This window comes from Haliotis asinina, chromosome 16, assembly GCF_037392515.1.
Source record: "Haliotis asinina isolate JCU_RB_2024 chromosome 16, JCU_Hal_asi_v2, whole genome shotgun sequence".
Lineage (NCBI taxonomy): Eukaryota > Metazoa > Mollusca > Gastropoda > Lepetellida > Haliotidae > Haliotis > Haliotis asinina.
In genome coordinates, this window is record NC_090295.1 from 3,344,117 (window position 1) to 3,366,848 (window position 22,732).

General features: G+C 43.6%; 1 protein-coding gene across 1 annotated transcript in view; it reads left to right on the top strand.

Moving 5' to 3' along the window:
• The window catches only part of LOC137268761 (uncharacterized), an 86,847-nt gene that overhangs the window by 54,887 nt on the left and 9,228 nt on the right, over positions 1 to 22,732 (top strand). The window contains exons 34-51 of the mRNA XM_067803341.1: positions 1,125 to 1,299; positions 4,506 to 4,652; positions 4,771 to 4,967; positions 5,128 to 5,206; positions 5,568 to 5,714; positions 6,725 to 6,889; positions 7,217 to 7,309; positions 7,690 to 7,784; positions 8,218 to 8,365; positions 9,356 to 9,473; positions 10,344 to 10,542; positions 11,352 to 11,418; positions 12,015 to 12,176; positions 12,772 to 12,864; positions 13,962 to 14,138; positions 16,538 to 16,609; positions 17,035 to 17,145; positions 17,348 to 17,512. Coding sequence (XP_067659442.1) covers positions 1,125 to 1,299; positions 4,506 to 4,652; positions 4,771 to 4,967; positions 5,128 to 5,206; positions 5,568 to 5,714; positions 6,725 to 6,889; positions 7,217 to 7,309; positions 7,690 to 7,784; positions 8,218 to 8,365; positions 9,356 to 9,473; positions 10,344 to 10,542; positions 11,352 to 11,418; positions 12,015 to 12,176; positions 12,772 to 12,864; positions 13,962 to 14,138; positions 16,538 to 16,609; positions 17,035 to 17,145; positions 17,348 to 17,512 — 2,410 coding nt within the window. The remainder of the gene's footprint in view (positions 1 to 1,124; positions 1,300 to 4,505; positions 4,653 to 4,770; positions 4,968 to 5,127; positions 5,207 to 5,567; positions 5,715 to 6,724; positions 6,890 to 7,216; positions 7,310 to 7,689; positions 7,785 to 8,217; positions 8,366 to 9,355; positions 9,474 to 10,343; positions 10,543 to 11,351; positions 11,419 to 12,014; positions 12,177 to 12,771; positions 12,865 to 13,961; positions 14,139 to 16,537; positions 16,610 to 17,034; positions 17,146 to 17,347; positions 17,513 to 22,732) is intronic.

Consider the following 22,732-nt stretch of genomic DNA (forward strand, 5'->3'; position numbering starts at 1 on the left):
ATACTATCAGTGTTTTCAAATTAGAAGATTCATGCAGAGTTACACAGCCTTTAAGTTACAATTTTTAAATAAATTTTGATAAATTTCATTCACTGATAGGATAGCAATTAGCATTTGTGTGCCACGAAACCGTCATGAAATAATGTCATGCATGTTCGGGGCTAATGGGATTTTTGAACAGGGATGTTGTATTTACATACCAAAGTATTGGCATTACCTGTCAAGAACATGGACCATTCCATTTTTTGACTTCATGACCTGTATTGGATCAATCTATTGCTGAATATAGGTAAGATGGGCAGCTCATTAAGAAAATATCTTGTAGTTGAATAATAATTCAATTAAATAAAAGGTGAGTTGTTTTAAGTGGAACAGTATGTATCCACAAAATGATCCCAGCAGAAAAAATTGATCTTTTAATTCAAGAATATACATATTGTGAATACATATTAATCAAGTGCTCTATAACAGCCGTTCTAACACTTGTCGCGTGTCCAGCTGGCATTGTCGGGCACTGCCATGTACAGGGGTCATAGGTTAATGCCATATTTGGCAGCAAGGATGCTTCGCGCATTAGACCTAGTGACGACCACTGATCCAGTGCAAGATGGGTCACACTGCTGGGTGGATACATTCAAAGGGGATTGTGACAAGGCATTATACAATGTCTGCCACAAGACCATTGATCTCGGGAAGATGGGCGAGTCAGCTTTAAAATCGTATGCACGGAGTAATTCGCATCAGGTAAATGAACGAGCACGTGGCTCAAGCATACAGTCACCCATGCCTTTGTTCTTGCAAGTGCCAACAATGAGCAAGTATTCACTATTCCAGCCCCACCAAAATTGGAAAGTACAACTTCTGCAAAATCGGCAACAAACACGATCTCAAAATTTGTAGCAAACAATGCCGTTCAGAAATTCCATACAAATCTGTTATCCAGTACATGGTTATTAGTCAATTTAATCATCCTCAGTGGGCCTTAAATTTGGCTGAGGTGGCCTTAAAAAAGCCCTAAAAAGGTCGTAAATTTGATTGTCATATGGCTGTACCCAACCTGTCTTGTGACATGGATGTGAAATGAAGACGATCTCTTCAATGAAATTTTGTTTCTTTTATCTCAGCCTGGTTCGAGTACTGACAGATGGCAGCTATACCTATTACACTGACTACGGGGAAAACATCACCGACGGTATCGACATCACCCGATGGGATGTCCCTGTCGAAGGATCCAGCGAGCCCATCTCCTACAGTACATGGGACTTTGCAGGACAGACAGTCTACTACAACACACATCAGGTACTATCTGCAACATAGATGCTGTATTGCCCGTATTTTTTATTCAGTTTGATTAAATTGTTGGAAATGTAAACAACTGCCACAGTTACATATATGGCAGCCATTGAAAGGTGGGGATGCAGGTGTGTGTTGTTGCATAGTCGGGTTATATGTTACAATCAGTTGTTCATAATATTCCCCACTGGTTTGTCTTGTCATGTGAAGATTATTTACAGACAACCCACAAATATCAGTAATACTGGTTGTTATTAAATGGACAGACAAATAAATCAGGTGAAGTTATGTTGGTAAGAGTTCATATTGGTGTATGTTTGTGTTTGTGATTGTTTATGTTTGTAAGAGTATATATTGGTTTCAGTTTAAGATCAAGTTCATGGCAGTAAGAGTTTATGGCAGTAAGAGTTCATGGCAGTAAGAGTTTGTGGCAGTAAGAGTTCATGGCAGTAAGAGTTCATGGCAGTAAGAGTTTGTGGCAGTAAGAGTTTGTGGCAGTAAGAGTTCATGGCAGTAAGAGTTTGTGGCAGTAAGAGTTTGTGGCAGTAAGAGTTTGTGGCAGTAAGAGTTTGTGGCAGTAAGAGTTCATGGCAGTAAGTGTTCATGGCAGTAAGAGTTTGTGGCAGTGATAGTTCATGGCAGTAAGAGTTCATGGCAGTAAGAGTTCATGGCAGTAATAGTTTGTGGCAGTAATAGTTTGTGGCAGTAATAGTTTATGGCAGTAAGGGTTTGTGACAGTAATAGTTTGTGGCAGTACTAGTTTATGGCAGTAAGAGTTTATGGCAGTAATAGTTTGTGGCAGTAAGAGTTTGTGGCAGTAAGAGTTTGTGGCAGTAATAGTTTGTGGCAGTAAGAGTTCATGGCAGTAATAGTTTGTGGCAGTAAGAGTTTGTGGCAGTAATAGTTTGTGGCAGTAAGAGTTTGTGGCAGTAATAGTTTGTGGCAGTAAGAGTTCATGGCAGTAATAGTTTGTGGCAGTAATAGTTTGTGGCAGTAATAGTTTGTGGCAGTAATAGTTTGTGGCAGTAAGAGTTTGTGGCAGTAATAGTTTGTGGCAGTAATAGTTCATGGCAGTAAGAGTTCATGGCAGTAAGAGTTCATGGCAGTAAGAGTTTGTGGCAGTAATAGTTTGTGGCAGTAAGAGTTCATGGCAGTAATATTTTATGGCAGTAATAGTTTGTGGCAGTAAGAGTTCATGGCAGTAAGAGTTTGTGGCAGTAATAGTTCATGGCAGTAAGAGTTTGTGGCAGTAAGAGTTTGTGGCAGTAATAGTTTGTGGCAGTAAGAGTTCATGGCAGTAATATTTTATGGCAGTAAGAGTTCATGGCAGTAATAGTTTCTGGCAGTAAGAGTTTGTGGCAGTAAGAGTTCATGGCAGTAAGAGTTTGTGGCAGTAAGAGTTTGTGGCAGTAATAGTTTGTGGCAGTAATAGTTCATGGCAGTAAGAGTTTGTGGCAGTAAGAGTTTGTGGCAGTAATAGTTCATGGCAGTAATAGTTTGTGGCAGTAAGAGTTTGTGGCAGTAATAGTTCATGGCAGTAAGAGTTTGTGGCAGTAATAGTTTCTGGCAGTAAGAGTTTGTGGCAGTAAGTGTTCATGGCAGTAAGAGTTTGTGGCAGTAAGAGTTCATGGCAGTAAGAGTTTGTGGCAGTAATAGTTTGTGGCAGTACTAGTTCATGGCAGTAAGAGTTTATGGCAGTAAGAGTTTGTGGCAGTAAGAGTTTGTGGCAGTAATAGTTTGTGGCAGTAATAGTTTGTGGCAGTAAGAGTTCATGGCAGTAATTGTTTGTGGCAGTAAGTGTTCATGGCAGTAAGAGTTTGTGGCAGTGATAGTTCATGGCAGTAAGAGTTCATGGCAGTAAGAGTTCATGGCAGTAATAGTTTCTGGCAGTAAGAGTTTGTGGCAGTAAGAGTTCATGGCAGTAAGAGTTTGTGGCAGTAAGAGTTCATGGCAGTAATAGTTTCTGGCAGTAAGAGTTTGTGGCAGTAAGAGTTCATGGCAGTAAGAGTTTGTGGCAGTAAGAGTTTGTGGCAGTAAGAGTTTGTGGCAGTAATAGTTCATGGCAGTAAGAGTTTGTGGCAGTAAGAGTTTGTGGCAGTAATAGTTCATGGCAGTAATAGTTTGTGGCAGTAAGAGTTTGTGGCAGTAATAGTTCATGGCAGTAAGAGTTTGTGGCAGTAATAGTTTCTGGCAGTAAGAGTTTGTGGCAGTAAGTGTTCATGGCAGTAAGAGTTTGTGGCAGTAAGAGTTCATGGCAGTAAGAGTTTGTGGCAGTAAGAGTTTGTGGCAGTACTAGTTCATGGCAGTAAGAGTTTATGGCAGTAAGAGTTTGTGGCAGTAAGAGTTTGTGGCAGTAATAGTTTGTGGCAGTAATAGTTTGTGGCAGTAAGAGTTCATGGCAGTAATTGTTTGTGGCAGTAAGTGTTCATGGCAGTAAGAGTTTGTGGCAGTGATAGTTCATGGCAGTAAGAGTTCATGGCAGTAAGAGTTCATGGCAGTAATAGTTTCTGGCAGTAAGAGTTTGTGGCAGTAAGAGTTCATGGCAGTAATAGTTTGTGGCAGTAAGAGTTTGTGGCAGTAAGAGTTTGTGGCAGTAAGAGTTTGTGGCAGTAAGAGTTCATGGCAGTAAGAGTTTGTGGCAGTAAGAGTTTGTGGCAGTAATAGTTCATGGCAGTAAGAGTTTGTGGCAGTAAGAGTTTGTGGCAGTAAGTGTTCATGGCAGTAAGAGTTTATGGCAGTAAGAGTTTGTGGCAGTAATAGTTTGTGGCAGTAAGAGTTCATGGCAGTAAGAGTTTGTGGCAGTAATAGTTTGTGGCAGTAAGAGTTCATGGCAGTAAGAGTTTATGGCAGTAATAGTTTATGGCAGTAATAGTTTGTGGCAGTGATAGTTCATGGCAGTAAGAGTTTGTGGCAGTAAGAGTTTGTGGCAGTAATAGTTTGTGGCAGTAAGAGTTTGTGGCAGTAATAGTTTATGGCAGTAATAGTTTATGGCAGTAAGAGTTCATGGCAGTAAGAGTTTGTGGCAGTAAGAGTTTCTGGCAGTAATAGTTCATGGCAGTAAGAGTTTGTGGCAGTAAGAGTTTGTGGCAGTAATAGTTTGTGGCAGTGATAGTTCATGGCAGTAATAGTTTATGTTAGTAAGAGTTAATGGCAGTAATAGTTTGTGACAGTAAGAGTTTACCGTGGTAAGAGTTATTCTTTACATTCCTCAGTTTTTCCTGTCAAACCGCGCTGTCTACTTCCTCCTGTGGAACATCAGACTCGGCTACGAACATGCTGGTCTGGACTTCTGGCTCAGTTCCATTGCATGCCATGCCCCTAAAGCTCCTATACTGGTGGTTGGCACACACTGTGATAAGGTAAGTGCTCCACTGCATGCCATGCCTGTAAACTGTTGATGAAGTTGATGATGATGATGGTGGTCGTGCTGCTGCTACAGCTGTTGATGTTGATGTTGTTGATGATGATGATCTTCAGGTAGAGAAGCCAAGGATGCCAACAGATGACCTACAGAGACACTACCCGCAGATCACAGGCTTCTACACAGTCAGCTCGTACACTGGGGAGGGCATTGAGAAGCTGAAGTCTGACCTCATCAAGGTCACCCTGGATCAGAAGTACATGGGAGAGAAGATTCCTGAGGCCTGGCTCAACCTGGAGAAAGTCCTCATAAAGTGAGAACATGCACCTGTTATTTATAAATCCTGTTTTCGGGCAGACATTGGTGGCCATGTTGTCAAATTCACTACCCATTCTTGGAAAGTATTGCTGCATCATGGTATTGCTGGAAAGAGGTGGATAGAGCCCAACTCACTCACTCACTCACTGTTTCAGGGCAAGAAATCAGGATCTGATGCCCTGGAAGGATGTCCAGAAAAGTGGAGAAGTCTGCGGCATAGTTGATGAAGTTGAAGTATGTAGAAGGCGCTATGACAGGCATAAATATTTGTATGAATTAGTTTTACACTGATTACCCCTCTTCGGTGTATTCTTTTATACAGAAGATAGCCTTTTACGTATGTCTCACCCTCAGAATGATTTTCTTTCTTCCTCTGTTGTTCTCTCTTGCTCTCTCACTCTCATACTTGCATGTTCCTTTCTTGCTCTGTCTCTCCTTGTCTTTGTCTCTCTTACTCTCTCTTGCTTTCTCTATCTCTATCTCCTTTCCTTTCTCCCTCAGAAATGCATGGTATTCCCTAAACCAAAGCCAATCAGATGTTTCTGTTAGTTGGATACCTCTGAACATTATTGTATGTTTCAATGAACCCTTTCAGCTGACTCAGTCCATCCAGTTTCTGCATGATCTTGGGTCTGTGCAGTTCTTCAACACCCCCTTCCTCAAGTCGTATGTCGTGGTCCGGCCACAGTGGATTGTGGACGTCATGGCCTGCGTGGTCACTGTGCATGAAGGCCCAGTGCAGGTCAGTCTGACTTTTTGTTGTTTTGATATGCCACGATATTAGTGAGTGAGTGAGTGAGTGAGTTTTTGAGTTTTACGCCCCTTTTAGCAATATTCCAGTAATATCGGGCTACACCAGAAATAGGAACCACATGTTGTACACATGTGAATTGAACCCCGGAAGAGGAAATAGGCCAGGAAAACCAGTGGTTGATATAATGAGTAATGATCTGTTTGAATGGCATTTTTTATCAACACCGAGAAAAGCATAGATTCTATAGCAAAAAGTTGTATAATAATGTACAGTCAAATCTTGATGAGTCGAATGCCAGCATCTTGAATATTATGCAGGACTTGAAGTACCTGTTGGTTCTGACCATTTTTACTTTCCTCATAGAGATACCTATGTCACGAATATATCAATAAGTCGAATTCATTACTTAGTGACCAGCAATTTGACTCATTGGGATTTGACAGTAATAAAGTTGTCATCCATACACTAGCATACCTTCCTTAGAATGAACAACACGGTCAGGGTACGATGCTACACAATCCTACAAGTCTTAGAGTGGACACCATCCAATACCCAGTTTTGCTTTGAGCACGAATCTGACAGTTGACCCATATTAGCCGTTAATTAGGTATGAGTGCTGCCCACTGGTGCTAGTCATTGGGAGCAGAGGGACCCCAGGTTGTTTGATCAAGTGTAGTGTATTACTGACTTGCTACACTGACCATGTGTGTCTTATGAGCAAGATGGGTGCAGCTATGCATGGAATCAGTTTCATTGTCTTGCACTGCACATGCCTGCATCTGCCTACCTATCACAAACCAAATGGGTTTGCTCTTGTTGTGAACCACTTACTTCTCGTAACTGCATTTTCTGCGCCAGTCCATCTTGTCCTGAGATATGGTTAGTGTAGTTTGTGTAAGGAGAATACATTTCCAGGCAAAGTACTGGTAAATGTTAAGAACTTTTCTGTATGAAAACCCCCTGCCTTAAGTGTGACACCAACCTTCTTGAATTTTCAGAATGGTCGTCTGAAACACAGCCAGATGTCCGAGATCTGGAGTCAGTACTCGAATGAGCTTCATCCCTGGCTGCTGAGACTTACTGAGGAGTTTGATCTGACGTGTCCCCTAAAGGATGAGGACACCAATATTGTGCCTTGTCTGCTCCCTACTGTAGAACCACAGGTGGGTCATAGATAGAGAATTTGTTCTCTCTTGTCCTCTAAATGATGAGGACACTAAGATCCTGCCTTGTAAACTGCTTATCATAGAACCACAGGTGGGTCATAGATCGTTTTTCCTGTCATGTCCACTGAAGGACGAGGGCACCAATATCATAACTGTAATAATGAGAGGTGGATATAGCAGGTAAGAATGGCCATTCAAGATTGTGCCCTGTCAGCTTCTAACTTTTCTGTAAATAATAGAGTATGGTTGAGACATATTCCAAATACCTCCAGATACATAATGGTCAGTTCTGTGTTCTCGTATGTTGTCCCTGTAATGTTTCAGTACAACTGGCCCGCGCTGAAGACAGGGTACCGAGAGACCAAAATGATGTACAGATATGACTACCTGCCCGCTGGACTCTTCAACAGAGCCCAGGTAGGAATACTCAAGAGAACCAGGATGAATGATGAATTAGCACTCTGATGGGCAGAAAAATTTGACATTTTCTCATCATCCAGTTGAAATGATGATGAAAACGCTGATGCAGGCATGAGAGACTTTAGTGGATGACTGGTTGTGGTTCTTTAACACCGTTCTCTGCTGTATTCCAGCTATATGGTGGCAGGCAGCAAATATTCAAGTTTTAAACAGCCAATCCAGTTATCAACAGCATGAACATCGATCTATGCTACTAAGATACAATGACATTTGTCAGCCAAGTCAGTGAATCTGACCACCTGTCCCGTTAGTCGCATGTTACGACAAGCATGGGTATGAGAGGGACTGACAAGGATAAATCTGTGGTTGTGTTTCAGGTCCGGCTGCATCAGTTGACGGATGGGTCGGTGATGTGGAAAAAGGGGTCACTGCTCAACAAGAATCAGCACACTGCCCTCTTACTGCAGACCAGGTATGTTTACAATAATTATGCTGTTAGGTTAATGCTACACTGATATTGAAGCTATTGTCATCTGTAGCTAATTGCTTCAGAATGAATGCAGTGAAATTTCTAAGTAAATATCAATACCAATGAGATAAGTTGGCATGCCCAAGACAAGCCATCAAGTCTGACCACCTTGCTTGTTGCCTGTGAAAACACAATTGGTTTGCTGCAGACCTGTACAGTATACATGCAGATTTCACTTCACTGAGCTAGGGCTAATGCGCTAATGCGCTAATGCAGTAATCTGGTCAAGTGAGGTAATTTTAAATGTTAGGACATGTCATAAAACCAAACGTTAGTTTCCATTTTGTTTGTTGTTTAACACAGCTGAAAATCATTCCTAAGTGGATCTGCATGGGATTTCAAATGTCTGTAATAATTTAGTCCCTGGATATTTCAGTGCTACTGATGTTCTGGTCAAGGTTCAAGGGTACAAGCCGGAGAACATCCTCTTCCTGGTTCATGAAGTATTTGAGTGCCTTATTTCCGAATCTTACAGTGGTGTGCAATATGACTACTTTGTGCCTTGCATGGACTGCCAGTCAGAGGTAAGATGAACAACTCCCAAAATAGCTCTTCTCTCAAATACAGATTAGCTGGGGTAGCTGAGTGGTTAAAGTGTTCACTCGTTGTAGCGAAACCTGGTTTGTCTCCGATATGGGTACAATATGTGACCCCCATTTCTGGGGTCCCCTGTTGTGATATTTCTGAAGTATTGCTAAAAGTGATGTAAAACCATACTCACTCACTCACTCACTCACTCACTCACTCACTCACTCACTCACTCACTCACTCACTCACTCACTCACTCACTCACTCCAAATTAATGGGGCTTGTGGTAGCCAAGTGGTTAAAGTGTGCACTTGTCATTCCAAGAACCTGGTTTGATTCCATTGCTGGTGTACCCCGCCATCATATTGCTAAAAGGACTCACTGAAATATATAACATTATTAACAATGAGTGCAAACATATAGGGGTTCATATTTTTCATATGGTAATCTAGGGCAAAATATCACTTTGTCAAGGTAACATGACACCATGAACAATGCCATGATGTCACAGTGCTTCTGCCCATAATTTAACATACTATGTTTACAACACGAGTGCCTGAATATTGGTAATTCCCAAGTGAGAGTGTGGGATATTTGCTGATATTTATGCACGAGTGTGACATGGGCACTCAAACAATATCCTCTATTTACGTATTCACCAAATTGTTACAATATACAACTGACATCAGTGAGCCGGACCACTACAACCATGAGACTAAATGATATAAAGGAACCAAGGATATGTGACTTTTGAAATTGGAATGTTAGTCCTGTTTTAAGTCTAAATGGAATGATTTAAGTCTGGACTTACACCATCATTCTCACAATTACATCAAAATCTCATAGAATGTATGTACACAAAATGGAATTGAAGCCATGTAAGTAAACAGGAAGTCCTATTGTGAGGAGTACAAAGGGAGATAACTCTGTCATTTATATAGCATGTTAAAACAGTGAGAAAAGTCAATATGTTTTCTTCTTTGCAGAACATTGTGGACCCATGTATGTTTCCTGCATCAAAAGTGTTGCGTGCAGCAGAGATGAAGGCGCCGTTCCTGCAGTGTGACAAATCGTTTCATATCATGTCCATCCCTGAGCTTCAAGGTAATGCAGTTATGCACTACACAACCACCATCAATCCACCTGTTTAACGGAAGCCAGTAAATAGTTGTGAATAGACTAGATAATTCAGTGACTGATATCAAGAGTAACAGTAGACGCCATTAAGAGATGTTGTATCCAGTCAACCAAGCAGTCAAGCCTTGGTTTTAGCACTGTGCATTACATTTGGACTTCTGCTCCTCTGATCTGACAGTATAACTTCTGAAAGCTTTACTTAAAGTTTTAATGGTGTAGATATGGATAAACTTTATGGATGAACAACTTGTTTTCGAAATAGATTCTTGTATCGTTGTCGAGCAGATACCTAGACAATGATTCAGGATTTTGCAGAAGAGGGGTGCGCATAAATCTAGAAGTCCAAAGGTTATGGGAAAATGCTCTTCAAGGAAATTTTTTTGGGGGATATGCCCCGAAGGGATATTTATTGAAACTTGCATTACCTGAATACAGAAGCTGTTCATCCATACATTTTGTCCTTAACTGATTGTCCAACTTCTTAAGATGCCTCTGAAAGAGAATTTAATGATGTAGATATGATTAAGCATACTTTGCTCTCGAGTTGTGTGAGGCCCTTTGAAATCTTTTAAAGAAAGGTCTTTGATTGTACTTCAGAATGATATGTGGTATGTTGATATGTGATACTGATGTGTGATATTGATATGTGATATTGATTTTAGGTTAAATCTCTCAATGTTGCAGCCATAAAACATATTGATAGCTTTCCTGCCTTGAACGTTGGAACCATGATTAAGCAAATACTGAAGTAGAGTCATCTTTGAAATATTCGAAGAATGAGATCAGTTGTATGTAAAATGTTGTGATATTGATTGAGTTAAACCTATGATTAACCAGCCATTATGCCGCCGGACCGGAACAGCGACTTTGATGACCACTTGGGCCGAACAGTCCGGGAGCTGAAGGACTTGGAGGATACCTCCATCAGCATATTCTTCTGCTACTCCAGGAAGAACATCCCCAGTCTGGACATGGAGCACAAGATGGTCCATCCTGGAAACATCATAGAGGGGCTTCGTGAGGGTGGAAACAAAGTGTGAGTTACATGGCTTGGATGTTTTATTGTACTGAGTAGTATAATGTAGGTATCTAGTAGGATGAGATAGGTATCTGGTAGGGTAGGAAGGGTACCTAGTAATATAAGATGGACACCTGGTAGGGTGAGGTGGGTACCTGGTAGAATGAAGTGGGTACCTGGTAAGGTGAGACTGGTATTTAGTGAGATTGGTAATTGGTAGAATCTAGTAGGTACCTTGTAGGGTGAGATTGGTACTTTTTTTAGAATGTAGTTGGCACCTGGTAGGGTGAGATTGGTACTTGGTAGAATGAGGTAGTTACCTGGCAGGGTGAGATACGTTTTTAGAATGAGGTGGGTAACTGGTAGGGTGAGATTGGTACCTGGCAGGATGATATGGGTACCTGGTAGAATGAGATTCGTAACTGGTAGAATGAGATGGGTAAGTGGTAGGTAAGATGGGTACTCAGTAGAATGAGATGGGCACATGGTGGTATGTGGAGGGTACCAGGTAGAATGAGATGGGTACCCAGTAGGGTGATTTTAACAAAATCTCTATGAGATCCCCAAATCTCAAATCTGATGAAAGTGCATCACAATCCCTGCAGAGAATTTTGATGCCATCAGTTCCTGTGGCCATAAACACACATTACAATCTCTCTGTAACTGGAGCTTGTTTTCTCTTTACTTTATGCTGAAGACACACATTATTGCTGTTCACTAACTGATAAATGATCTTAGAAAGCTTACAGAATCTTCAACCATCATGTCATGATATATACAAAAATACCAGAACACTCACTTGATGTTCTCTGTTGTGTCATTGACAGATCATTCTGCGACACTCCAGAGACTACGGACATGGAGACCCTCACTCTCTCCATGAAGGCAGCACAGGTAGGCATTCAAAAAAACTACGCCAAACATTTATTATTCATTTGTCTTCCCTTCTGTCAAGTTTATGTCCTCGTTACTTATGTTTTGTGACACTCCGATTTGTACCAGATACAGAATAATTAAAACTTACAATGGGCGAGAGAAAGACTAGGGGGCATGCAGACAACAGATGACACATCTTGTTACAACATGATACAACATGACACAACATGACATGACATGATATGACACATTACAATATCACGTGACATGACGAAACATGACACGACATGCACACCTTTGCTTCACTTGTCATGCTGACCATAGTGATACAAAATTTAGCATCAAGAATCATGATTCATGATCTGTGAACAAAGATAATTCAATTCACTGAGGTGTGATATGCCTATAATTACTTTTGATACAACACTCTTCAGAACTTTTTGAAGAAAGTGAGAATAGCAACTGCATTTTCAGGTTTTTCATTGTGAAAAAACAAATGCACAAAATCAAGGAAAACAATAAGATGATGTCTCACTGACGCAGATGGTGTCTGAAGTCATGTTTTCATGTGACAGAAGTCGGTTTCCTGAGTTATTCAGCCGTGTTGTTGACAGGTGGTGGTGGTTGGGATGTCTGACGAGTTCATTGAAACTGAGCAGTGCCGGAACCTGATTGTGTACTGTCAGGAGACGCTGAAGAAACCTCTCCTCCTGGCGCTGGTGGGAGGCTCGACTGAATGGCAGAAATCTGATCTTAACCTTTTACTTGCAGATCATGTAAGTTTAACTATGAAGTGTAGGAAATTCGGACAGAAAATGCTCCAAGTGTATTTTAGTTACCATTTGACCAGACAAGTGAAGAGGAGATACCAACTGTGGTGCCCAAGTTGGAGTGTCTGTTTTATCCCTAGTGGCTTCATACAGATGTTACAAACAGAACTTGTTGTTACCCTGAAAGGGTACTGATCAGAAAGGGGATAAAAAGGGACTGGTTGATTTATAATCAGGATGGTGTGTGTGGCTTGGCTGTCAGTGTTAAACTCTGCATGGTGTCTTAGTTTATTAGTACTTTAAAAATGGCATTAGTCTTAATCTCCATAAACAATGATGCTGACAAACATTCATGATATTGATCCCAAGTTCATCCCGCTGACCTCACTATGGTTAACTAAAGTCAGCATCATAGCGTACAACTGACACTGGTGTGGATTCATTCTCTTTAGACAGATAATCTGGACATCGTAACCCATTAGTTCAAAATAATTCTTTTGTTTAGCTTTCTTTGCTCAATTCTTGAAGTTTGTGTTACATAGTTTACACAATGCAGATGGACTTGCAATACACTGTATCCTGTTTCAATCCATCCCTGTAGGTTTATGTAAAGATCTACGAGACAAAACGCTTTGCCATCAAGATCAAGGAGCTCCAAGAGGCTGTCAAGGTCAAGGCAGGGCATCTGAAGAAGGTATGTATTCCCTGTCTGTCAGAGTCGTCCGCATCCCTGATGGAAACAAAATGCTTTTTGCCGATGAAATATTTTGATTCTTTGTCTCCTCATCACGGATAGGGGATTGGGGAAATCATAATGGTTAATGCACTTTTTCATCACACCAAGGGCCTGGGTTCGATTCCCAACATAGGTACAATGTGTGAAGACTATTCTGGTGTTCCTCCCTATGATATTGCTGGAATACTGCTAAAAGCGGCGTAAAACTACACTCACTCATTCATCAAGGGGATATACATCCTCAGTTATCAGGGTAGTGTATCTCAGTTCCCTACAGTAAATAATTTGGATTCAGGCTCTTAAGAAGGTCATTTCACAGTAAATTTTTGGGAGAAATCATTAATAATGAGATGCGGCTGTGTCTTTTGTAGACGAAAATTAACTGCTGAAGTATTTGGTTGCTGTGATCTCTTTTGGCAGAATTGTCAGTGATTGCAGAGTGGTTGGTATTTTCTAAGACATTGTCAACTGCTCCGTGGACAATGAGTAAATGAGGCTGAGTCATGCTGTTTTTAGCAATATTCCAGCAATATCACTTCAGGGGATGCCAGAAATATACTTCAATGTAGCAAAGATAGACCGTCCTAACGTCTGAGACTGGTTAATTTTGTTCAGGACTGGTTGAAAAAAAATAATCAAGTCTGTCCTCATGTCAGGTCAGTTTTAACAAACCAGTGACATATATATAATGATTATAACCTTTTTGAATGTTGCCCAAGGATACAAGGATAATCAAACAGATAAAGTCATTGCAAACGAAACTGATGAGATATGTTTGCGATAAGAACCGAGTTCTCTCCCTTAGCTTTTGAAAATGAGTTTAGTAAGGAAACAGAGGACAGGCTACATTTTGGTTGGACTGTTGAAAAAATTGACCAGCCAGTCTTGTGGACAGGATAGATTTTCTACATCTTTCCACCACTGCAAACTGCATTTTGTACCCATATGGGAACTTGAACCGGTGTGTTGGGCATGACAAGCAAGTGCTTTAACGATAAGATTACTCCACCACCCATCTTAGACTGTAATGCTGATGTTATATTGATATATTTCAGAGACAGGACTTCCCTAAGTGCTTCATCAGCTACTGCTGGTGCAACTCAAAGGAGGCTGTGGAGCAAGGGTCCCAGGGGAAGCCGGGGGCGCTAGGTTGGGGTGACCCTCGCAGACTGAAGCGTTTCCTGGAGGCCAAGGGAATCAAGTGCTGGCTTGACATTGAGAGGATGGGACAGGTGGGATAAAGTTCCTAGAATATGGTAAAAGGATTCCCACAGATGTTTCAAGTTATGATGTCTACTTTTTCCAAAAGTGCTGAATTTCACATTTCAAACTTCATCGTACATTTTTTGTTCATAAATAAATGCAGTTACATGAACAGATGACCAAGATACAGTATGTTTGTCTCATTAATATCATGCATGACATTTGAGGTAATGTTTCAAATGTGTCATAAAATTGTCTGTGGGAATGATATTCATGCTCTGGAACATGCATTTTACATATACTCGGTGTTACTAATGTGGTGTCTCCATCAGATAGTGTACAATAAGGTATCATACTCCAAGAGTTTGGTTCAGTTGGCTCTGGAAAGGTGCATTCCATGCCCGCATTGACATTACCTGTCATACCTTGCGCTTCAAGGGCTGAAAAATAGCTGTGTTCTGAAACATGGCTGTGTTCGGGAAATTGTACTTCAAGGGCTGAAACATGGCTGTGTTCTGTAGATTGCTCTTCAAGGGCTGAAACATGGCTGTGTTCTGGAGATTGCGCATCAATGGCTGAAACATGATTGTGTTCTGGAGACAGTGCCTCAAGGGCTGAAACATGATAGTGTTCTGGAGAGTGTTTTAGGTAGCTCTTCCCATCACTTAGAACATTTCATCATTTCATTAGTTGTCCATATTACCACTTTCATATTGCATCTTGTGAGATTGATATAAAGAACATGTCCTTCAATTGGTAATGGGATTATCAACTGATATGTTTTGGCATGTGTTCATGTTCAACACCACTCACATAAGATAATGCTTTATTATCCCGAAGGAAATTTGCTTTGCACGGTTAAAATTGAAAACACATACAATACAAGAGAAACACATACAATACAAGAGATACACATACATAAGGACACAAAACACCCATTCATATGTCAAGTAGTACTAAAACAGCTAGAACAGCTAGCAACAAGGCCCAGTATATGAGGTAAAGATAAATGTGAATGTATAATAGCAAATTTAAGAATCAGAGCTATGTACAGGCGACATTAGAAAGAAAAAAAAAATTTTGCTGAGGAGCATTAGCTCTAAAAGTATTTATGTAACAGTTTGAAACTAGTGATAAAGTATTGTAAAGTGATTAACAAACATTAAAATAATTCATTTAAAACACTGACGCTTGCTGGTATGAAAGAATTTCAAACCCTTTTTGTTCTGAATATCGGTGTATGTATTCGACAGCCAGAAGGAAGAAGTTGAAATTCCGGAAATAGGATATGAGTTCTGTCATTTATAATTTTACGTGCTTTCTTTCCAATTTGCTGCTTGTAAATAGTGCTGATATCTTGCATTTTAAGTCCAGAAATTTTGCTTGCTGTGTTAACAATTTTGGGAAGTTTACATTGATTTTGAACAGACAGACCCCTATACCAGCAATTTACATTGAAAACTAAAATACTTTCTTGTATATGTAGTCAGTATTGCTGTTCCAGGTGAGATTAGAATCTATCACTGTGCCAAGATACTTATATTCCTCAACTCTATCTATGATTTTGTTATCAGTGGTAATTGGCAGTAATTCACTTTTACTTTTCTGAAAATCAATAATCATCTTTTTTGTTTTCTTAACATTTAATTTAAAGAAGTTGATGTTACACCAATCAAGAAATTTTGTGATTTCGGAGCTATAGTCATTTTCTGAGTGCCTTATAAGTCAAGCAAGTGCGGCATCATCTGCAAACTTTACAGTTAAACATTGTGAAAAGCTACTGATACAGTCATTTGTATATAAAATAAATAAACCCGGGGAAAGGACACAACCTTGCGGGGCACCAGTGGAAACGAATGTTGTTGTTGAATGGGTGTTATTAGCAGTTACAAACTGGGGTCTTTTTACAAGAAAAGATTCTATCCATTTTATAACACATTGGTTGACTGACATATTACATAGCTTTTGCATTAAAATATGAGGCTGGATGGTATTAAAAGCTGAAGAAAAGTCAGCAAACAGAATTCATACATAGGAATACCTGGAAAGTTCTAGATGTTTGTAAATATTGTTTAATAAAGTGATGGTAGCGTCCTTGACGCCCAGCCCTGTAGGCAAACTGAGGAAGGTGCTCTGTTTCTTGCAGGAGCAAACGCTTTACAATTCTTTCCAAACATTTCATAGGTATAGGCATCAAAGCAACTGGACGGAAGTCGTTATTGACGGTGGGCATGGGGATTTTAGGTACTGTGATAATATTTGAAGTTTTCCAGGTGCTCGGGATAGAATGGTTGTTGATAGAAATTTGAAAAATTGTTTTAAAAATGTGGGATGATTGTTCACGGCAATCTTGGTGGCCTGTCAGTATCATACACAGTCACTAATTTGCTCACTTTTTTTTGTCATCACTGTGTTGTTGTCTTTGCAGGAGGGTTTCTTTGAAGACATTGCTGATGGACTTCGGAAGTGCAAGGTCATGATTGCTTGTGTCTCTGAGCAGGTAATGACAATGATGATGACGAAGACGATGATAATGATGGGGATCATGGTAGTGATGATGATGGTGATGATGATGATGATGATAATGACGATGATGGTGATGATAACGATGTGGATCGTGGTAGTGATGATGATGATGATGATGATGATGATGGTGGTGATGATGATGGTGATGACAACGATGACGATGATGGTGATGACGGGATTGTGGTAGTAATGATGATGGGGATCGTGGTAGTGATGATGATGATGACGACGATGATGATGATGATCATGACGATGGTGGTGATAACGATGTTTCAGAGTTTGGTTTGATATGCCTTGGCTATTAACCAATCAAGAGTCTTCTAACTGAGCATCAGGATAATAACATTATTTCCACTGTAGTAGTATGTTTCTCAGAACATGAACCAACTGTCATTTCAGTACGCAGAGTCAAAGAATTGCAAAATGGAATTCCGATTTGCCATCTCCACACTGAAGATTCCTGTCATCCTTGTTGTTGTTGGAACCAGTTACAAATGGGAGAGTACAGAGGTAGGTCCAAAGTCAAGGTCGTGTATTTGACCCCACCTAAAAATCATCATCAACCCACCTTAGCCACAAGTTATGAACAGTCCCTCGTAATATTGATCTCTTGATCTTCTAGATCAGAGGTGATAACAGTTAGAGTATTGCTGAGTAAGTTTAAAATGATATCCAACTAGCAAAATTTACCTCACTGATTCCTATGACTCAGGTTGGTATGATTGCGGTTGGCCACGAGTGTCCGAAGGTCAACCTGCAGTATGAGAACGAGACTGGGCTCCTGGATGTGCTGAGTAAGGTGCAGGAACTCATCCCCAAGGAGGAGGAGGACACAGAGGTCCAGACCTCAGACACCCAGCGACAGACTGCCTTCCAGGTAAAGAAATCATGTAATCAAGGTTACGTGGCATTTGTTTGTGATTCCGGACATTTCCTCCTGGTTTTACAGGATGAATTCCTGGCAGCAAATCTCAGGGATGGAAGTGGTAGCAATGTCTGGTGTGACTGATTAAATGTCATCTGCTTATGTTATCAGACAATGGTTTGTTTGCCCAAATTTTTTATGAATGGGTCACCATTAATTAGCAGGAGTATTGTTCATTCTAGCAACCACTGGTTTGTTTGCCCAAGTCTTTTATTAATGGTCTGAGAGAGATTGTGGTGTGGTTTGCAAGAAGATCTTTTTTTGTTTTCGAAGAGTCCTCCATCCAAGCGTTCCCACAAAAAGAAAGGCGCAGCTTCTTCTTCGGAGGGGTCGGCTAAGAAGGCCAGGGTGTCTAGGGACCCTTCCCCTTCTCCTGCCACTGTATCTTCTGCTCCTCTACCCCCACTTCGCAAGCACCATTAATCTCTGTTGATTCAATTAATGCCTTGTTTCAGCAACAGATGTCTTCGGTCCAATCAATGATAGATTTGGCGCTGTCAGTTTCCGAAAGGAACTTGACGCCCGATCTTCATTGAGCGGCCATGGTGGTTCCCTTGAGGGAGGCCGCGGCCCGAGCTTAGGCTCGAAGAACGCTCCTCCCTCTGGGTAGCCGTCCTGCGCTTCGGGCGCTCGGTCGGATTTGCCGAGGGCAGTCGGCCCCAGCTTGTCCCGTGGGGCAAGTGGGGCAACGACGCCCGGTGTCGGCGGCTCGACCTCGGTCAGTGCGCCTAGTGCCACAGTGGGCAGGCAGCCTAGTGCTGCCCAGCCGTTGGGGGCATTGACACCCCACCCATTTCCTGGGCTCTCGAGTCACCCTCCGGTGGGGGGCTTGCCTCAGTTGCCCAGGCGACCTAGTTCAGGCTCTGGCAGGGGCGAACCTAGTGGCTCGGCCCTTCTCAGTCTTTCAGTTCCTTCGAGTTCCGTCTCGGTAGCGAACGTACTCGTTCGGTTCGTCCCTCAAACAGGTTAGAGAGAAAATTGCCGAGGTCTTACCTCAGGTTTCTATTCCTGTGTCAGAGCCCGACCCCTTGGAGTTTCGGCTTCCTGGGGAGGCATTCGCGCCTACTAAAGTCGCCGAGGCGAGGTTGCGCCTGCTCCCATCGCTGGTTGGGGAGATAGTGAATCCGCTCCTTTCGGGTACCCGGTCGTGCTTTGATCTCCCAGAGATTAGCCGCCGGTATCAGTTGGATGAGGATTCGCTATTCGATCTGCCGGTGGTGGACGAGTGTGTGTACGCCTCGGTCACCCTGGGGGGGTCCTCCTCCTCTTCCTTGGCCTCGGCCAGGCAGGGCCGGCGCCTGCCGCCCTTCTCCACGGCCGCTCCAGGGCTGAGGTCCGCCTATCGTTCCTTCGAGGAATTGTATAGGTGTGCGGCCCAGCAGCTGAGAGTAGTTGTCCATTCAGCTTACCTTTCTGCTTTGCAGGGGCAGCGGTTGGACCATGGGAGCACTGCCGACGACTCTCCGTCGGCAGTGTTGGGCCGGCAGCTTACTGACGTGCACTCTCATCTGGTGCTGGACAGCATTAGGTGCTGTGCCAGCCAGATGATGGGGGCCGTCCTGGGGTTGCGTCGGTTATGGTTATCCATAGCCACGTACTGCCCCGCTACCCAGCAGGCACTCCTAGCACTGCCCTACAGGTTCGGGTCTTCTCTCTTCCCTGGGGCACTGCAGGTTGTGCGGGAGGCCGCAGAGGCTGTTAGCACTTTCAAGGACTCTAAGCCCTTGTTAGAGCAACCCTCCTCGTCTCGCCAACGGCCTCTCACTCTTGCTTCGGCTTACCTGAAGGAAGGTGCTAAGTGGACTGCTCCGCTGCAGCACAAACGAAGCAAGAGGGCAAAAGGCAAAGGCAAGGGGCCTGCGTTGCAGCAGTCGCAGCAACAGCAGCCTTTTCAGGGCAAAGGGAAGCCTGCCCTAGCTTCCTGTTAAACATTTGCCCAGAGCCTTTGGTGTCCCCCGCACAAGCAGCCGGAGAACTGCCGAATGTGGGGGTACATTGCCTTGCGCCAGAAGTCCCTGTAGGCGCCAGGCTGTCACTATTCCTTTCGGAATGGCAGGCAGCCTCTTCAAATCCCTGGGTCCTGTCCACAGTCAGGGATGGCCATATGCCACAGTGGAAGCACGCTTCTCCACGCTTCTCAGGGATTCGGCACACGCCGGTGCCGTTCTCCCGGGAAAAAAGCTGAGGTCCTCCGTGCTGAGGTCCAGTCGTTACTGGACAAGGCTGCCATCGAGGTGGTTCTGGAAGGTCAACAAGAAGACAGGTTTTATTCCATTTACTTCCTTGTGACCAAGAAGGACGGAGGGTTCAGACCTATCTTGAATCTCAAGGGGCTGAACAAGCTCATAGAGGTTCCGTCCTTCAGGATGGAGACACTGCGGTCAGTGATCTCTTTGTGGAGACAGGGGATTGGCTCACCAAACTTATGTTGATTCCAGCTCAGCAAGCCAGGTCACAGGGCTGGTGTTGTCATCCGTACCTGGACGATTGGCTTTTGAGGGCCCTTGGGCTCCTGTTATCACACGATGCCACACAGCAAGTGATGGACATCCTGTTGAAGCTGGATCATCAATCTCAAGAAATCAGACCTGACCCCCACGCAGGATCTGGTGATCTTGGGGGCACGGTTCAATACGGCTCAGGGGATTGTTTGTGGTCCCATTCGGAGAGCTACGAGACTGTTCTCGAGACTCCCGCTTGGTTGATTCCTCACCTGCGGTGGTGGATGGAAGTCGGAAATCTGTCCAGGGGGATCCCCTTAGAGACACCGACACCTTCCCTCTCGATTCAGACTGACGCCTCCCTCACAGGCTGGGCCGAGGACGAAGTTACCCTACACATCAATGTGTTGGAATTGAGAGCAGTCCGCCGGGTGTTCGAGAGTTTTGTGGAGTCAGTGCGGGGTCAAGTGGTTCGCCTAGAGATGGACAACCAGACCGCTATGACGTATGTCCTGAAGCAAGGCGGCACAGTGTCTCCGTCCCTCCTTCAGGAGGCGTGGCAGTTTCTGCTGTGGTGCGACCAGTTCGACATTCGGGTACTCCCCGTATATCTCACGAGCATAGACAATATCCGCGCGGATGCGCTATCGAGACGTATACTAGCCCCACATGAGTGGATGCTGCATCGGGGGATATTTGGGATTATTTCCAAGTTGTTCGGGTCGTTCCAGGTAGATCTGTTTGCCTCTGGGGCGACGAATCAGATTCCTGTGTTTTGCTCAAGGATACCGGATCCGAGAGCGATAGCCAACGACGCCTTTCTGCTCGATTGGACGGACAGAGTGCTGTGGGCGTTCCCACCAGTTCCTCTGATCTCACGAGTCCTCTTGCAGCTGACCGCACAACCAGCTTGGCTACTTGTGCTTCTGGCACCGCTTTGGTCGGCTCAAAGCTGGTTTCCAGTAATTCTCAGGTTTCTGGCTCAGCCTCCTGTTCTATTACCCTTTCGACCGGAGTTACTATCCCAGAACGGAGCGCCACACCCCAATCCCAGGATTCAGTGGGTGGCTTGGCCGCTGTCCGGAATCGCCTCCATGTGAGAGGAATTCCTGCACCAGTTGCAGACACAATTATGGCTTCGCGGAGGGATTCGACGAACGTTCAATTTGAGGATAGATGGGCCTGTTATGCGCGCTGGTGTGTTTCTCGATCCCTTTTCTGCAGATCTAGTACCTGTGTTGGAGTTTTTACAATCTGAACTGGAAGCCGGTCTGGCCGCTTCTACAGTTAGAGGTTACTCCACGGCAATCTCTGCCTTCCACATTCCTGTCGATGGTGCATTATTGGGGCAGCACCCTCTAGTTCAGCGCTTCCTTGCAGGCGTGGACAGAATCCGTCCGTCTGTCCGGCGGATTAGTCCCGCGTGGGACTTGCCAGTCGTTCTTGATTCGCTGTCTGGTCCTCTTTTTCACAATCTGTCGGCTGTGTCCCTCCAGCTGTTGACATGGAAGACTGCTTTTCTTGTGGCGGTAACTTCGGGCAGGTGGGTAGGCAACATACACGCTATGTCCACCAACCCTGAATTAACGGTGTTTCACAAAGACAGAGTGAGCATTCGATTGCCAGATACTTACCGTCCTAAGAGAGATAGCACCTTTCACGTAACAGCGCCTATTGAGCTCCCTGCTTTCACACAGCCTTCGCCGCCTGGTACCTCTCTTCGACGTGCTCACATCTTAGATGTCCGTAACACCCTTAAGGCTTATATCAAGCGAACAAAAGACGTTAGGAAGAATGATCAATTGTTCTGCTGTTATGGTGGTGGCAAGGCTGGCCTTCCGGTGAACAAGCAGACAATATCTAGGTGGCTTGTCTCTGCCATTTGTATGGGATACACCTCGAAAGGTTGTACGCCTCCAGAGGGTTTGAAAGCTCATTCGGTTAGGGCTGTGGTGACGTCTAAGGCATATGCGTCTGCCTTGCCCATTGAGGAGATCTGCTCTGCGGCTATTTGGAGCTGACCGAGCATGTTCATCCGTCATTACCAGTTAGACAGACTGTCAAGCGAGCGGGCTCGGTTTGTCCAGTCAGTTCTCACCAGTGGGCAGGGCACGAGTGCCCTAGCCGATTGAGCTACCCTTGCATTTGACGAACGATCATTTGACGAACGATCATTTGACATTGTAGCTGCAACAAGTAGAATGGTGGTGGTGTCTTACTGTATACTTTCCATCTTTTATCCTGGTGGTGGGCTCTATTATGGTGGTGGTATTTTTTGCTTTACCAGTCTAGACTGTCTGAGTCCTTCCCTAGCACCCTGGCTGGTGTATGAGAATGGACCTTGATATATCGGTCGCCTGTCTCGGCTCCTGTTTTTTCAGAAAAAAAAGGGGGAGGGGGACAATTTTTTAAGCACCCTACGACTTTCTCGTAGAATGGTAGGGTTAGACTGAGTAATAGCCTGGCCCTGGTCCGCACCCCTGCCTCAAGGCACAGAAGGTCACGTGACCAGGTAAGTTTGATTCCTTGTTACTTTCAATTCGTAATAAAGGTTATCATCTTATGTCAGGTTTATGAGCAGACAGAATGCCTCTCCCTAAGATCAGTCTTTTGGAGTCTGTCTTATGCTTATAAGTACCCCAAGGAGGATCTCTATGAAAAAGAATCGAACAAACCTGTAGAGGTTGCAGATTCTTTGAATAGAGTCCTCCTTGGGGTACGGCCACCCACC